Source organism: Chiloscyllium punctatum, chromosome 22 (assembly GCF_047496795.1).
Source record: "Chiloscyllium punctatum isolate Juve2018m chromosome 22, sChiPun1.3, whole genome shotgun sequence".
NCBI lineage: Eukaryota > Metazoa > Chordata > Chondrichthyes > Orectolobiformes > Hemiscylliidae > Chiloscyllium > Chiloscyllium punctatum.
The window spans coordinates 39,071,086-39,089,375 of record NC_092760.1 but is presented as its reverse complement, the minus strand read 5'-3'; the positions used below and the strand labels follow the sequence as shown (position 1 = coordinate 39,089,375).

Here is an 18,290-nt window from a genome sequence, read left to right as displayed (position 1 = left end):
AGAAGCAGCTGGTTACCACTGATTGTAGTAAAAAGCGAGGGCCCAAGTTTGATGGGGCAAAATTGGTTGCCTGACTGAAGTCCTAATTACATACCTGGATGTTTTTCAGGAAGGTCTAGGGATTATCAGAGGAACCTAGTCCATCTTGCATGTTGGCTTGGAAGCAATTCCATGATTCTGCAAGGGTTGTAGAGTGCTATTTGCCTTATGCGTGAAAGTAGAATCAGAAATCAGGAGGATGAAAAGCGAAGGAATCATCAAACTAGTACAGTTTGTGTAACGGGCAGCAGCGGCCGTACTGATTGTAAAGCTTGATAGGTTTGCTGATGAAGCAAGGGTAGGAGAGTGGATTGTGAAGGGAAGATAAGGAGTCTGCAAAAGGGTTTAACTGTGTTAAATGAGTGAGCTAAACTGTGTAAGCTAATAATGGATGATATGAACTGAAGGATGGAAAAGCAGTATATAATTTAAATAGTGAAAATTTACGTAACTCTGCAGTAGAGAGGAATCTGATGCCCTGGTGTATGAATCACAAAACATTGGCATGTAGGTACTGCAACTGATTAGAAAGGTAATTGAAATTGCATATTTTGCAAAGGTCAAAGAGAATGAAAATAGGGAAGTTTTGTCACAGTTGTATAGGGTAATGGTGAGACCATATCTGGAAATACACTGAATATAGTTTTATTCTCTTTACTTAGGAAATATAAAATTGCACAAGAAGTAGTTTGAAGAAAGTTCACTTGACTGTTTCTTGAAATGAGGTAGCTATTCTAAGAGGAAAGATTGGAGAATTTGAGCCTATATCCATTGGAGTTTAGAACAATGAGGGGTCACCTTACTGGAACATATAACATTATAAGAAGATTTGTTAGGTAGATGTTGAGAGGTAGTTTCTACTAGCACCATTTAAAATAAAGGAACACACATTTAAAATGAAGATAAGGAGAAATGATTTTATCTCAATGGGTCATTAGATCATGGATTCGGTCATTAGATCTTCCCAAGAGAATAATTAAGACAGAGTCACTGAATAAATTTAAGATTGAATTAGATTCTTAATTTAAAAACAGACTCGTAGGTTATTAAGTCATAGATCAGGCATAGTCTCTTCAAAAGGTGAAGCAGGCTCAAGTGGCTATATGATCCAATCCTGCTCCTAAATCAAATGATTATATATATGATTGTACCAAGGAGATTGAGAGAACAGGGAGTGATGGAGTATGTCCTTTGTAATAGCCACTTGATGGCCACTAAAAATGCATGCGTATCTGGTCTACTGGAAGGAGGTCTTTTTCTATGATGCTAAATATATCAGCAATGATTGGCTATGAATGCCTCAGCCTCCTGTAACACTGGTGCACACGTGTCGAGAGACCTGATCCTCTGTTCTGTTGATCCTGTGTTGGGAGTCTACCTCCTTCAAGCTGAATCTCATTTCTGTGGTATACAGCTGAGGAGAAGACAGCTGACACTGGTACTGGTATTGCTCCTACCGCTATTAGTATTGCTGGTGTTACTACTCTTGTCCATCATCAAGTTAGAGCTGCATAAGCTGTTCCTATGCTGTAGTGAAAGACTGACAACAAGGAATTATAGGTCAAGGTGAGTGAAGTACAATACAGGTAATCTAACTTTCAAACAGCTGGAGATCATGAATCAAGCTATAAAGAAGTGCTGTGGTTATCTGTCCCTCACCCAGGCAGGGCAACAGCTATTTAGTTACACTTTGATGGATTCCAAGCATGCCCCCGTCCCAGCTTTCACATGGTTGATCCGAATTCAACACATTTTAGGAAACACAAGCACTAGCTGTTAAAAGTTGGAATTCTGGGTTAAATCCTAAAAGAATCAGGGACTTAAATATTTTAATGACAGTTGACAGCTTCCATGGTTTTCCTGTTCATCTGCAAACTCACCTAGGTTAAACTCAGATATGGGCAGGAACAGATTGAGTTCCTGATCCAGCACCACTTTCTGGGTCTTTACACCACCATCCGTCTCACCAAACCACCTGCAATCAATCTCCTACTACCCCCAGTTTGCAACCAAACTCACACCTGCCACTTGTGAGTTAAAATTCTGCATAAGTTATTTTACCACATTTCTAAATCTCCCATACTATTATTCACAATGAATTATAAGATTTGCTGATTTATACAAATTGGAGTGTTTAATGGTACCCACCTTCCCAGAAAAAAAGCGATGTAAACAATAGAAGTAAACATTGTGAAAAACTGGAATGTGAACATTTTTACAGTGAAGCTGTTTTCTCGGGCTAACACAGTACGCATCCTTTCTGAAAAACACCAATACATTGTGATAAGTGACGTTTTGTATTCCCTGTATAATCAGAACAGTTCTATTCTCTCACATTGTGACTCAAGTCCAACTTCCCCAACTCTACTAGTATATCTCCCATCCACCAGTAGCTTTCTTGGGATTTGCTTATTGATATTACATGTTGTGCTTTGGTTTTTGACTGTTTAAAATTTGAATTAAGACTGCTCCTGTTGACCACATTGCAACATCTATCTGACCTATCAGGGCAGCACTTAAATTCAGGTGTAAAGGTTGGAAAAGCAGCATCTAACCCCTTGAAGAACTCAGTAACACTGACATCCTTGGCTCAACTAAACTGTTCTGCATTTTGAAACATTCCTATAATTACTCTGATGTACACAGCCTCTATAATACTTCAGTTTCAATTGACTCTCTTGTCATATTCAGTTGCATTCCAATGCAACCTGCTGGAAAACAGCAAGGGCTTGGATGTGCAGGATCACTATCATTGTTGGCTTTGTAAGTGGTAAAATCTGCGTTTTCCCCTTATGAGTCGAATGATGCAACAAAAGTGTCTCAAGGTGCAATTACGGTTTAGGATTTTCCATACATGGAGCTAAAGACTCTTGATTTCTAAATGTGCCTGGGTGGGCCCCAGTGGCAAATTCAAGTTAAAATATATTTTCAATTAACACACCACAGAGTTGAAAGGGATGTGCTGAGGTTTTGGTGGCAGCCTGCACACTTTCCCAAATCAATAGCAGAAACTGGATTATCCTGTTAGATGGGGAAGATTTTTGCTAAGGGTCTGTCCATGCTGGCCTGTGGATTTTGGGAACCATTGACTGAATAAAAATTACATTATATTGCAAAATTATAAACTTACATACCCAACTCAGACAGCTTCCTTGCAACTAAATAATTGACCTGGAATATAAAACGATGACAATTATTTTTTTATTTGCTTATTATAGGAAAAAAACTTCTAGACAATTAAGCCTAAAATTGATGTGCCCTATTTTTTAGGTGTGGCTGTTTCATTTAGTGACCTACAGCCAGAAAATCTCACATGGACACACGTCAAATTGATGTAGCCATCCCATTTTTGATCACATCAGAGACTTCAATGAATCCATATCACACATCTCCCGACAGCATGCAGACTTCCATGCACCTAGTGTTGTGAGCAAATCTCATTCTAAAAGCAGTCTTCACCTTTTAAAAGCATCTATGGAAGAACAGATTAGAACACATGGTTCCTGTAAAATTAAAGTGCTGAAGGCTCCTGGACAATCACTTTGGATGAGTCAGGATATGTGTGATGTCACACAATGTCAAACAAAGGCACTTAATCTCAGTGACATCAACCCAAAAGCAGTGGTGAGACAAGTGGAAACCAGGAGAAAGAGAATTCTCCTTGGCAGCTGGAGATTTTAGAAGGGCAGATGGGGGAACTCAACTGAATGGAAGACAAAAGCTCAGTTTCTTCCTGTCTGCCATGTCCGGAGCAATTGTCAGGAATTATGCAGGACAACTCCAGACTGATACTGCTTGTTCAGGTGCAGATGGGCTTTTAAAGATGGCACAGGCACAGTGAATTCTGAGATATCTGCTGAGTGGCAAATTATTCTGGGAATGGAGCATGGTAAGATATGGCCAGAATTGAATTTGAAAGATGTCATAACAATGGAGAAGGTAAGAAGGCAGAAAGTTTGGTAAAACACAGCGAGAGAACCTGCAGGGCTTCATGGTGAAAAATCTTCCAAAGCCTGATGTAACTTGGACTTAGCCAAAGAAACTCAAGATTCAGCCCTCGGCTTTATCAACACCAAGCTGTACTGCATATGACTGAGACTTCTCATCATGAGCTAATCGACTTTGAAAGGCTTTACCTCTTATGGCCCAAATGTTTGCAAAAATAAATAGCTTGGTTTCAAAGGAACCAAGTAGCAGACGATATTTGTACTCAACAGATTTTGGAGGAAGAAGTCTACCCAGCCAAGTTCATGCTCACAGCAAGGACTGGGGTCCATTTGCCCAATATTCAGGGTCCAGTTCTTTGAGTGAGCTTCAATCAGGGTGAGGCCAAAGTCTTGGGTTCAAGGATAGCACCTAGACCATGAGCAACACCAGTGTCCATGATTTCTGTCTTTGCCCTGTTCAGGACCCATTTTTATAGTCAGATTATTGAACGAACGTGTTACCCATTTTTGACTAGCATTAATGAACTGGGCTGCACTGTTAAGAAGTATTCATGATATGCTCAATTATCCCGGTCGACTGATTGTTTCCACCTGCTCCTGTGCTACTGAACTAATTTCTGCTTATACTGGATTAGTGGTGCTGGAAGAGCACAGCAGTTCAGGCAGCATCCAACGAGCAGCGAAATCAACGTTTTGGGCAAAAGCCCTTCATCAGGAATAAAGGCAGTGAGCCTGAAGCGTGGAGAGATAAGCTAGAGGAGGGTGGGGGTGGGGAGAGAGTAGCATAGAGTACAATGGGTGAGTGGGGGAGGAGATGAAGGTGATAGGTCAAGGAGGAGAGGGTGGAGTGGATAGGTGGAAAAGGAGAAGGCAGGTCGGACAAGTCCGGACAAGTCAAGGAGACAGTGCTGAGCTGGAAGTTTGAAACTAGGATGAGGTGGGGGAAGAGGAAATGAGGAAGCTGTTGAAGTCCACATTGATGCCCTGGGGTTGAAGAGTTCCGAGGTGGAAGATGAGGCGTTCTTCCTCCAGGCGTCTGGTGGTGAGGGAGCGACGATGAAGGAGGCCCAGGACCTCCATGTCCTCGGCAGAGTGGGAGGGGGAGTTGAAAAGTTGGGCCACGGGACGGTTTGGTTGATTGGTGCGGGTGTCTCGGAGATGTTCTCTAAAGCGCTCTGCTAGGAGGTGCCCAATGTAGAGGAGACCACATCGGGAGCAAAGGATACAATAAATGATATTAGTGGATGTGCAGGTAAAACTTTGATGGATGTGGAAGGCTCCTTTAGGGCCTTGGATAGAGGTGAGGGAGGAGGTGTGGGCACAGGTTTTACAGTTCCTGCGGTGGCAGGGGTAAGTGCCAGAATGGGAAGGTGGGTCGTAGGGGGGTGTGGACCTGACCAGGTAGTCACGGAGGGAACGGTCTTTGCGGAAGGCGGAAAGGGGTGGGGAGGGAAATATATCCCTGGTGGTGGAGTCTTTTTGGGGGGTGGCGGAAATGTCGGCGAATGATTTGGTTTATGCGAAGGTTTGTAGGGTGGAAGGTGAGCACCAGGGGCGTTCTGTCCTTGTTACGGTTGGAGGGGTGGGGTCTGAGGGCAGAGGAGCGGGATGTGGACGAGATGCCTTTTCCACCTATCCACTCCACCCTCTCCTCCTTGATCTATCACCTTCATCTCCTCCCCCACTCACCCATTGTACTCTATGCTACTCTCTCCCCACCCCCACCCTCCTCTAGCTTATCTCTCCACGCTTCAGGCTCACTGCCTTTATTCCTGATGAAGGGCTTTTGCCCGAAACGTCGATTTCGCTGCTCGTTGGATGCTGCCTGAACTGCTGTGCTCTTCCAGCACCACTAATCCAGTATTTGGTTTCCAGTATCTGCAGTCATTGTTTTTACCTAATTTCTGCTTATATCAACTTCATCCTCTCCCCCTTGGTCCAGGAACCTCCCACATACATTTGAGATACCACCCTCGCCCTGCAATCCTCCATGACTTCCGATTCCCGGGCCCCCAACACTTTATTTTCCCCATGGAAATTCAGTCCCTCTGCAGCTGCGTCCTCTATGAGGAAAGCCTAAAAGCACTCCGTTTCTTCCTCTCCCACTGACCCCCATTCCCCACCCTCCCCCTCCAGTGTCCCTCCACCGACACTGTTATTCGATTATCAGAACTGGTCCTTACCCTTAACCACTTCTCCTTTCAGTCCTCCCATTTGCTACAAACTAGAGGGGTGGCTATGGGTACCTGAGTGCCTCTTCATAGGATACATGGAATATTGTCTTTTCCACAGCTACACTGGCATCATCGCCCCCTTTTCCTCCCTTACATCAATGACTTTATCGGTGCTGCCTCGTGCTCTCACAAGGAGCTTGAACAGCTCATTCACCACACCAACACTTCCATTCCGACCTCAAATTCACCTGGTCCATTTCCAATACCTCCCTCCCCTTCCTGGACCTTCCCATCTCAGTCTTGGGTGACCGACTCAACACTGACATCTACTTCAAACCCACAGACTCCCACTTCCCACCCCTATCTGTATTCTGTAGGGGCTGCTCCCTCCATGTTAGGTCCATGCTCCCCACCAACCCCCTTTCCACACCTGGCACCTTCCCCTGCCAATTAGAGGTGCAAAAGCTGTGTCCACACCACCCCCACTCACCTCAGTCCAAGGCCGCAAAAGATCATTCCAAACCCAGCAGAGCTTTACTTGGATATCTTCCAATCTCATTTACTGCATTCGGTGCTCTCAATGTGGTCTCCTCTACAACAGACAGACCAAGTGCAAACTCACAGAATGGTTCAGGGAACACCTCAGGTCTGTACGCACCAACCAATTCCACCTTCCAGTGGCCATCCACTTCAATTCCCCCTCTCACTTGAGGACATGTCCATTCTGGGCCTCCTCCACTGCCTACACAAGGCCACCTACAAACTTGAGGAATACCTCATCTTTCACCTTGGCAATCTACAACCACATGGCATGAACACTGAATTCACTAGTTTCTAAATTTCCCCTCCCCCACCCCATCCCAGATCCAACATTCCAACTCAGCTCCTCCCTCTTGACTGAGCTACCTGTCCATCTTCCTTCCCACCTGTCTGCTCCACATTCCCACCAACCTATCACCACAAGCCCTTCATCAGGAAATTGTCATTGATGGAGGTGGAGAGGTCCAGGAAGGGGAGAGAGGTGTCAGAGATGGTCCAGGTGAATTTAAGGTTGGGGTAGAATGTGTTGGTGAAGTTGATGAACTGCTCAACCTCCTCGCGGGAGCATGAGGTGGTGCCGATGCAGTCATCAATAAAGCGGAGGAAGAGGTGGCAAGTGGTGTTGGTCTAACTACGGAAGATTGTCTGTTCTACGTAGCCAACAAAGAGACAGGCATAGCTCAGGCCCATGCGGGTGCCCATGGTTACCCCTTTCGTCTGGTGAAGCCTGATGAAGGGCTTTTGCCCAAAACGTCGATTTTTCTGCTCCTTAGAGGCTGCCTGGCCTGCTGTGCTTTTCCAGCACCACTCTAATCTTGATTCTGATCTCCAGCATCTGCAGTCCTCACTTTTGCCTAGGGATAGATGTTAACATAGGCGAGAGTGAGTACCACAGATGCCGGATATTAGAGTCGGGAGTGTGGTGCTGGAAAAGCACAGAAGGTCAGGCAGCATCCAAGGAGCAGGAAAATTGACATTTTGGGCAAAAGCCCTTCATCAGGAATGAGTTTGGAGTCTTGGGTGTGGAGAGATAAATGCAAGGGGGGGTGGGGCTGGCGGGAAGGGAGCTGAGAGTGCAATAGGTGGATGGAGGTGGGGGTAAAGATGATAGGTCGGAGGGGAGGGTAGAGTGGATGGTGGGAAGGAAGATGGACAGATGGGACGGGTCATGAGTACAGTGCTGAGCTGGAAGGTTGGAACTGGGGTAAGGTGGAGGATGGGGAAATAAGGAAACTGGTGAAATCCATGTTGATGCCATGTGGTTGGAGAATCCCGAGGTGGAAGATGAGGTGTTCTTCCTCCAGGTGTTGGCTGGTAAGGGAGTGGCGATGGAGGAGGCCCAGGACCTGCATGTCTTCGGTACAGTGGGAGGGGAAGTTAAAGTGTTCGGCCACAGGGTGGTGGGTTTGATTGATGCAGGTATCTGAAGAAGTTCTCTGCAGTGTTCTGCAAGTAGCCACCCTGTTTCCCCAATGTAGGGGAGACAGCATCGGGAGTAGCGGATATAGTAAATGACATGTGTGGAAGTGCAGGTGAAACTTTGATGGATGTGGAAGGCTCCTTTGAGGCCTTCGACAAAGGTGAGGGGGGAGGTCTGGGCGCAGGTTTTGCAATTCCTATGTGATAAGGGAAGGTGCTGGGAGAGGAGGGTGGGTTGTTGGGGGGGGGGGTGGACCTGTCTTCGTAGTCGTGGAGGGAACGGTCTTTACAGAAGGCGGATAGGGGTGGGGAGGGAAATATATCTCTGGTGGTGGGGTCTATTTGTAGGTGGCAGAAATGGTGGAGGATAATGCAATGTATATGGAGGTTGGTGGGTGGAAGGTGAGGACTGGGGTTTTGGTGGGGGGTGGGAGGGATTTTGTCCTTGGTGCGGTTGGAAGGGTCGTGTTCAAGGGCGGAGGTGTGGGATGTGGATGAGATGCACTGGAGGGCATCATCAACCACATGGGAGGGGAAATATCAGTCTTTAAAGAAGGAGGCCATCTGATGTGTTCTGTGGTGGAATTTGTCCTCCTGGGAACAGATGTAGCGGAGGTGGAGGAATTGGGAATAAGGGATAGCATTTTTGCAGGAGGCAGGGTAGGAGGAGGTGTAATCCAGGTAGCTATGGGAGTCGATGAGTTTGTAGAAAATGTCAGTGCTGAATTGGTCACCGTTGATGAAGTTGGAGAGGTCCAGGAAGGGAAGAGAGGTGTCAGAGATGGTCCACGTGAATTTAAGGTTGGGGTTGAATGTGTTGGTGAAGTTAATGAACCGTTCAACCTCCTCATGGGAGCACGAAGAGGCGCTGATGCAGTCATCAATGTAGTGGAGGAAAATGTGGGGAGTGGTGCCATTGTAACTGTGGAAGATAGACTGTTCCACAAAGAGACTGACTTGGCTGGGGCTCATGCGGGTGCCCCTGGCTACCCCTTTCGTCTGGAGGCAGTGGGAGGATTCAAAGGAGAAATTGTTGAGGCTGAGGACCAGTTCAGCCAAACAAATAAGAGTGTCAGTGGAAGGGTATTGGTGGGGACATCGGGAGAGAAAGAAACGGAGGGCTTAGAGGCCCTGGTCATGGCAGATGGAGGTGTATAGGGACTGGACAGCCATGGTGAAGATGAGGCATTGGGGGCTGTGGAAACCGAAGTCTTGGAGGAGGTGGGGGGTGTCCCGAACGAATGTGGGGAGTACCTGGACAAGGGCAGATAGGACAGTATTGAGGTATGGGGAGATGAATTTGGTGGGGCAGGAGCAGGCTGAGATGATAGGTCGGCCGGGGTAGTCAGGGTTGTGGATTTTGGGTAGGAGTAGAATCGGGCGGTGCGGGGTTCCTGAACTATGAGGTTGGAAGCTGTGTGTGGGAGATCCCTTGAGGTGATGAGTTTGTGTACGTTCTGGGCGATGATGGGGTTTGGTGATGGGAAATGAGGTCGTGGTCAAGGGGGCGGTAGGAGGAGGTATCTTCAAGCTGGCGCCTGGCTTCAGCGGTGTAGAGGTCAGTGCACCAAACTACCACTGTATTCCCCCTTTGTCCGCTGGTTTGATGGTGAGGTTAGGGTTAGAGTAGAGAGAGTGGAGGATTGAGCATTATGATGGTGAGAGGTTGGGGTGGGGAAGGGAGGGTGAACAAGTTGAGGCAGTTACTGTCTTGGCGGCAGTTGGAAATGAAGAGGTTGAGGGTGGGTAACAGACCAGCACAGGGTGTCCAGGTGGATGGGGTGTGTTGGAGGCAGGCGAAAAGGTCCTCGGAAGGTGGGCAGGAGTCTTGATTGAAAAAGTGTGCTCGGAGCTGGAGGCGGTGGAAGAAGTGTTCGGCATCACAATGTGTATTGAACTCGTTGATGTGTGAATGGAGGGGGATGAAGGTAAGGCCTTTGTTGAGGACTGATCGTTCATCCTCAGTGAGGGGGGAGGTCTGGCAGGATGGCGAAAATTTGGTAGGGTTGGGAGCTAGGACCTGGTATAGGGCTGGAACTGGGAGTGGGGGTGGAGACTGTAACTGGAGTGGGCATGGTAGTGGGGGTAGTGGGGTGACATCTTTAGAATAAGTGATGCTCACCCTGGAATTCTGGGGGGCAGGGCGGTGACAGTGGGATCTATGGGGCGGGGGGTGGGGGGTGGTGTATGTCGGTGGTATACAGGTAAGTTGCATAAGTAAGTAGATGTTGGCCTGCCAGGAACACCAACATTGCATGAGTGAATTTTTCAAAAATTGAATTATCCTCAATTCTGGTGAAAGAAAATACATAGTCATTCAGTCATACAGCATAGAAACAGACCTTCCGTCCAACCAGTCCATGCTGGACATAATCCCAAACTAAATTAATCCCACTTGCCTACTCGTGGCCCATATCCCGACAAACATTTCCTAATGATGTATTTATCCAAGTCTTTTAAAGATTGTAATTGCACCCACATCCACCATTTCCTCAGGATGTTCATTTCACATGCAAATCACCCTCTGCATAAAAAAATTTGCCCTTGTGTCTTTTTTAAATCTCTCTCTTCTCACCTTAAAAATGTACACCCTACTCTTGAAATCCCACATCCTAAGGAAAATACAACTACCATTAACCATATTTATACCTCCTGGAATGACGGGACTACTTTACGCTGAAATACTGGAGTGACTGGGCTTGCATACCCTTGAGTTTAGAAGACTGAGAGGGGATCTGATTGAGACATATAAGATTATTAAAGGATTGGACACTCTGGAGGCAGGAAACATGTTTCCGCTGATGGATGAGTGCCGAACCAGAGGACACAGCTTAAAAATACAGGGTAGACCATTTAGGACAGAGATGAGGACAAACTTCTTCACCCAGAGTGTTGGCTGTGTGGAATGCTCTGCCCCAGAGGGCAGTGGAGGCCCAGTCTCTGGATTCATTTAAGAAAAAGTTGGATAGAGCTCTTAAGGATAGTGGAATCAAGGGTTATGGAGATAAGGCAGGAACAGGATACTGATTAAGGATGAGCTGAAAAATGTGTTGCTGGAAAAGCGCAGCAGGTCAGGCAACATCAAAGGAGCAGGAGAATCGACGTTTCGGGCATAAGCCTGCTGCGTTTTCCAGCAATACATTTTTCAGCTCTGATCTCCAGCATGTGCAGTCCTCACTCCCTCCTACTGATTAAGGATGATCAGCCATGATCATATTGAATGGCGGTGCAGGCTCGAAGGGCAGAATGGCCTACTCCTGCACCTATTGTCTATTGTCTATTATTTTATAAACTTCCATCAGGTTGCCTCTCAACCTCATAGACTCCAGTGAAAAACACCCCATCCTGTTCAGCCTTTCTTTATAACTCAAACCTTCCATACCCGGCAACATCCTGGTAAATCTCTTCTGAACCTTCTGCAGCTTAATAATATCTTTTCTACAACTGGGCGACTAGAATTGGACACTGTATTCCAGAAGAGGCCTCACCAACATGACTTCCCAACTCGTATCATCAAAGGATTGAGTAATGAAGGCAACCATGCCAAATGACTTTCTAATCTTCCAGTCTATACATGATGCAAACTTCAAAGAATAACGTACCTGCATCCCTAAGTCCTTCTGTCCTACAACATGACCCAAGGTCCTACTATTAATCATATATGCCCCACCCCTTGTTTGTTGTACCAAAATGTAATACCTCATATTTATCCAGATTGAACTCCATCTGCCATTTTTCAGCTCACTGACCCATTTGATCAAGATCCCTCAAGAAGGTCATAGTAGACCTTCTTCATGGTAAATCTTTGTCACCAATTTTGGTGTTATCCACAAACCTACTAATCATGCCTTCTACATTTTCATACAAATCATTTACAAACAAATGAGGATCCAGAACCAAACACTTATGGAATACTGCTGATGTCAGGCCTCCAGTCTGAAAAGCAATCCTCCACCATCACTTTCTGTCTCCTGCCTTTAAGTCAATTAGGTATCCAATTGGCAAGCTCACCATGAATGCCATGTGACCTAACTTTACTAATTAGTCTATCATGCAGAACCTTGTCAAATGGTTTACTAAAATACAAATAAACAATGTCTACTACTCTGCCATCATCAATCTTGTTGGTAACTTCCTCAAAAAATTCAATCAAGTTGGTGAGACACAATTTTCCTCACAAAACCCGTGCTAACAGTCCCTAATCAATTTCTGCCTCTCTAAATGTCCATAAATCATATATTTTATAATCAACTCCAACAATTTACCCACAATGAAAGTCAGACTCATGGGTTTATTGTTCCTTGGTTTCTCCTTACAACCTTTCTTAAACAAAGGTAGAACATTGGCCACCCTCCAGTCATCAGGCACCTCACGTAATTATACATGATGCAAATATTTCTGCAAGAGGTCTCACAGTTTCCTCCCTTAGTTTCCACAAAGTTTTGGGGTACATTAGATTAGGTCTCAGAGATTTATCTATCTTTATATTCTCTAAGACCTCCCAAACTTACTCTTTTGTAATGTGAACTGTTTCTGAAACATCAAAGTTTATTTCTCTGCATTCTCTGGACTCTATTTCTTTCTCCACAGTGAAAATATAAAATATTCATTTAGTATCTTTCCCACCTCCTGGGGTTAAAACACGACCTGTTGATCTTTAGGAGACCCAGTGGCTCAGTTGTTAGTTCTGCTGCCTCACAGCACCAGAGACCCAGGTTCAATTCCAGTCTTGGATGACCGTCTGTGTGGAGTCTGCATATTCTCCCCGTGTCTGCGTGGGTTTCCTCCCACAATCCAAAGATGTGCAGGTAGGTGAATTGGCCATGCTAACTTGCCCATACTGTTCAGGGATGTGTAGTTATGTGTATAAGTCAGGGGTAAATGTAGAGTAATGGAGAATGGGTTTGGGTAGATTACTCTTTGGAGGGTCGGTGTAGACTTGTTGGGTCAAAGGGCCCGTTTCCACACTGTAGTGATCCTATGATCCTCTGTCTAGTTACCCTCTTGCTCTTAATGTAGTTGTAGAATCTCTTTGGATTATCCTTAATCTTATCTGTCTGTGATATGTCACATCCCCTCTTTGCCTTCTGATTTCATTCTTGAGAATGCCCCTGCACTCTTTATATTGATTAAGAGACTCAATCAAAACAAGTTGTCTATATCTAAAATAAGATTGTATTTTATTCTTGACTAGAACCTCAATGTCTTTATTCATCCATTGTTTCTTAATCTTACCAGCCTTACCCTTCACTCTAACATGAACATAATGCCTCTGAATTCTCATTATCAGACTCTTAAAAGCCTCCCACTTACCTGTCCATTTACCTGTGTACAGTCTACTCCAATTAACTTTTGAAAGTTCTTGTTTCATATCATTAACATTTGCCTTACTCCAATTATCAACTTTAATTTGTATGGCTTATCCTCTTCCATAACTATTTTGAAACTAATAGAATTATGATTGCTAGACCCAGAGTATTTCCCCAGTTTTATTTCAGTTACCTGCCCTGAATTATTGCCCAAAAGAAGGTCTAGTTTTGCTCCTTTAATGGAAGCATCCACATATTGATAAAGCAAATTTTCATTGAATACATTTGACAAATTCTTCGCCATCCAAACCTTGGATGATAGCCCCAGTCAATATTTGGAAAATTAAAACCCCCATTATTACAAACTTATTATGCTTACATATATCAGAGATCTCCCTACATATTTGATTCTCAATTTCCCTCTTACTATTGGGGGGACGTATAGGAGAATCCCATCAAGGTGATCTTTCCCTTCTTATTTCTAATTTCTACCTGTATATTTTCACTGGACGATTTTTCAGAAATATCTTCTCTAGTTACAGTAGTAATGTATTCTTTAATCAAAAATACCACCCCCACCCCTCCTTTCTTGCCTCTTTTCTTAATCTTCCCACAGCATCTAAAACTCAGAACAATGAGCTGCCAGTCTTGTCCCTCTCTCAGCCAAGTTTCTGCAATAGTTAGGACATCCCAATCCCATGTTCTTAAACATGCCTTGAATTCATCAGCCTGACCTGTAAGACCCCTTGCATTGAAATAAATGCAAATTAGTTCTTCAGAGTTACACATACTCTGACTCTCTCCTGTCTTTCTTTTCTAATTAACGTGGTCTCTTCACATTCAGAACCTTTCCCACCAATCATTCTATTTACACTGCCACTTAGAATTCCTCCCCTCCCCCTCTCTATCAGCATAAAGCTTCCCTTAATGCAATCAGCAAATCTCCCTGCTAAGATATTGGTCCCTTTTCAGTTCAGTTTAAACCCACCCTTTTTTGAAAAGGTCTTTTCTATCCCAAAAGTCATTCAAATTGTTCAAAAATATGAATCCCTGAACAACACACCAAGTCTTCAGCCATTGATTTATCTCCATTATCCTTTTAGAGTCATAGAGATGTACAGCATGGAAACAGACCCTTCGGTCCAACCTGTCCATGCCAACCAGATATCCCAACCCAATCTAGTTCCACCTGCCAGCACCCGGCCCATATCCCTCCAAATCCTTCCTATTCATATACCCATCCAAATGCCTCTTAAATGTTGCAATTGTACCAGCCTCCACCACTTCCTCTGGCAGCTCATTCCATACACGTACCACCCTCTGCGTGAAAACATTGCCCCTTAGGTCTCTTTTATATCTTTCCCCTCTCACCCTAAACCTATGCCCTCTAGTTCTGGACACCCCCACCCCAGAGAAAAGACTTTGTCTATTTATCCTATCCATGCCCCTCATAATTTTGTAAACCTCTATAAGGTCATCCCTCAGCCTCCAATGCTCCAGAGAAAACAGCCCCAGCCTGTTCAGCCTCTCCCTGTAGCTCAGATTCTCCAACCCTGGCAATATCCTTGTAAATCTTTTCTGAACCCTTTCAAGTTTCACAATGTCTTTCCGATAGGAAGGAGACCAGAATTGCATGCAATATTCCAACAGTGGCCTAACCAATGTCCTGTATAGTCGCAACATGACCTCCCAACTCCTGTAGGAGGAAGTGAGGACTGCAGATGCTGGAGATCAGAGCTGAAACTGTGTTGCTGGAAAAGCGCAGAAGGTCAGGCAGCATTTAAGGAGCAGGGCAACTCCTGTACTCAATACTCTGACCAATAAAGGAAAGCCTTCTTCACTATCCTATCTACCTGCAACTCCACTTTCAAGGAGCTATGAACCTGCAATCCAAGGTCTCTTTGTTCAGCAACACTCCCTAGGACCTTACCATGAAGTGTATAAGTCCTGCTAGGATTTGCTTTCCCAAAATGCCGCACCTCACATTTATCTGAATTAAACTCCATCTGCCACTTCTCAGCCCATTGGCCCATCTGGTCAAGATCCTGTTGCAATCTGAGGTAATCCTCTTCGCTGTCCACTGTACCTCCAATTTTGGTGTCATCGGCAAACTTACTAACTGTACCTCTTATACTCGCATCCAAATCATTTATGTAAATGACAAAAAGTAGAGGGCTCAGCAGCGATCCTCGTGGCACTCCACTGGTCACAGGCCTCCAGTCTGAAGAACCCTCCACCATCACCTTTGAGCCAGTTCTGTATCCAAATGGCTAGTTCTCCCTGTATTCCATGAAATCTAACCTTGCTAATTAGTCTCCCATGGGGAAACTTGTTGAACTCCTTACTGAAGTCCATATAGTTCACATCTACTGCTCTGCCCTCATCAATCTTCTTTGTTACTTCTTCAAAAAACTCAATCAAGTTTGTGAGACATGATTTCCCATGCACAAAGCCATGTTGACTATCCCTAATCAGTCCTTGCCTTTCCAAATATATGTACATCCTGTCCCTCAGGATTCCCTCCAACAACTTGCCCACCACTGAGGTCAAGCTCACCGGTCTATAGTTCCCTGGCTTGTCTTTACCGCCCTTCTTAAACAGTGGCACCACGTTTGCCAACCTCCAGTCTTCCGGCATCTCACCTGTGACTATCGATGATGTAAATATCTCAGCAAGAGGCCCGGCAATCACTTCTCTCGCTTCCCACAGAGTTCTCGGATACACCTGATCAGGGCCTGGGGATTTATCCACTTTTAACCATTTAAAGACATCCAGCACTCCCTCCTCTGTAATCTGGACATTTTGCAAGATGTCACCATCTATTTCCCTACAGTCTATATCTTCCATATCCTTTTCCACAGTAAAGACTGATGCAAAATATTCATTTAGTATCTCCCCCATTTTCTGTGGCTCCACACAAAGGCCACCTTGCTGATCTTTGAGGGGCCCTATTCTCTCCCTAGTTACCCTTTTGTCCTTAATATATTTGTAAAAACTCTTTGGATTCTCCTTAATTCTATTTGCCAAAGCTATCGCATGTCCCCGTTCTGCCCTCCTGATTTCCCTCTTAAGTATACTCCTACTTTCTTTATACTCTTCTAAGGATTCACTCGATCTATCCTGTCTATACCTGATATATGTTTCCTTCTTTTTCTTAACCAAACCCTCAATTTCTTTAGTCATCCAGCACTCCCTATATCTACCAGCCTTCCCTTTCATCCTGACAGTAATATACTTTCTCTGGATTCACATTTTCCAACCGTCCCTTTACCTGCGAACATCTACCTCCAGTCAGCTTTCGAAAGTTCTTGTCTAATACCATCAAAATTGGCCTTTCTCCAATTTAGAACTTCAACTTTTAGATCTGGTCTATCCTTTTCCATCACTATTTTAAAACGAGTAGAATTATGGTCGCTGGCCCCAAAGTGCTCCCCTACTGACACCTCAGTCACCTGCCCTGCCTTATTTCCCAACAGTAGGTCAGGTTTTGCACCTTCTCTAGTAGGTACATCCACATATTGAATCAGAAAATTGTCTTGTACACACTTAAGAAATTCCTCTCCATCTAAACCTTTAACACTATGGCAGTCCCAGTCGATGTTTGGAAAGTTAAAATCCCCTACCATAACTACCCTAATATTCTTACAGATAGCTGAGATCTCCTTTCAAGTTTGTTTCTCAATTTCCCTCTGACTATTGGGGGTGTCTATAATACAATCCCAATAAGGTGATCATCCCGTTCTTATTTCTCAGTTCCACCCAAATAACTTCCCTGGATATATTTCCGGGAATATCTTCCCTCAGCACAGCTGTAATGTTATCCCTTATCAAAAATGCCACTCCCCCTCTTCTCTTGCCTCCCTTTCTATCCTTCCTGTAGCATTTTTAGCCTGGAACATTAAGCTACTAGTCCTGCCCATCCCTCAGCTATGTTTCCATAATTGCTATGATATCCCAGTCCCATGTTGCTACCATGCCCTGAGTTCATCTGCATTCCCTGTTAGGCCTCTTGCATTGAAATAAATGCAGCTTAGTTTATTAGTCCTACCATGTCCCTGCCTGCCCTGACTGTTGGACTCACTTCTGTTCTCAGCTGTACTCATCTCGGATCGATCTCTTTCCTCACTATCTCCCTGGGTCCCACCCCCCCCACCTTACTAGTTTAAATCCTCTCAAGCAGTTATAGCAAATTTCCCTGCCAGTATATTAGTCCCCTTCCAATTTAGGTGCAATCCGTCCTCCTTGTACAGGTCACTTCAACCCCAAAAGAGATTCCAATGATCCAAAAATGTGAATCCTTCTCCCATACACCAGCTCTTCAGCCATGCATTCATCTGCTCTATCCTCCTAGTCCTGCCCTCATTAGCTCGTTGCACTGGGAGTAATCCAGATATTACTACCCTTGAGGACCTCCTTTTTAAATTCCTGCCTAACTCTCTGTAATCTCCCTTCAGAATCTCAACCTTTTCCCTTCCTATATCATTGGTTCCAATGTGGACAATGACCTCCTGCTGGCCCCTCTCCGCCGTGAGAACATTCTGCACCCTCTCTGAGACATCCTTGATCCTGGCACCAGGGAAACAACATACCATTCTGCTTTTTCTCTGCTGGCCACAGAAACGTCATTGTTCCTTCCCTCCAAATATATATTTAACCCTTGAGTTTGGCATTGGGAGTCAACCAGAGATTAGTTCTTTTAAGGTTGTATTTTTTAATCTTCTACCTGATCTCTTAAATTCACTCTGTACTGCTTTAATCACTTCCCTAAAAGTGTATTTTCTACTGATGTGGCTTTTCAATCTCACCTTTAACAATATGCTTGAAACGTTTAGAAATCCTAGCACCAGAGAAGCAACAAGCCA

At 44.8% G+C, this 18,290-nt stretch overlaps 1 protein-coding gene across 1 annotated transcript in view; it reads right to left on the bottom strand.

Annotated features, from left to right (window-relative positions):
* LOC140493883 (anoctamin-9-like) overlaps positions 1-18,290 on the bottom strand; it is a 199,356-nt gene that overhangs the window by 57,625 nt on the left and 123,441 nt on the right. The window contains exons 13-14 of the mRNA XM_072592877.1: positions 3,174-3,210; positions 2,188-2,299 (exon numbers count right to left, since the gene is read on the bottom strand). Of these exons, the coding sequence (XP_072448978.1) occupies positions 2,188-2,299; positions 3,174-3,210 (149 nt within the window). The remainder of the gene's footprint in view (positions 1-2,187; positions 2,300-3,173; positions 3,211-18,290) is intronic.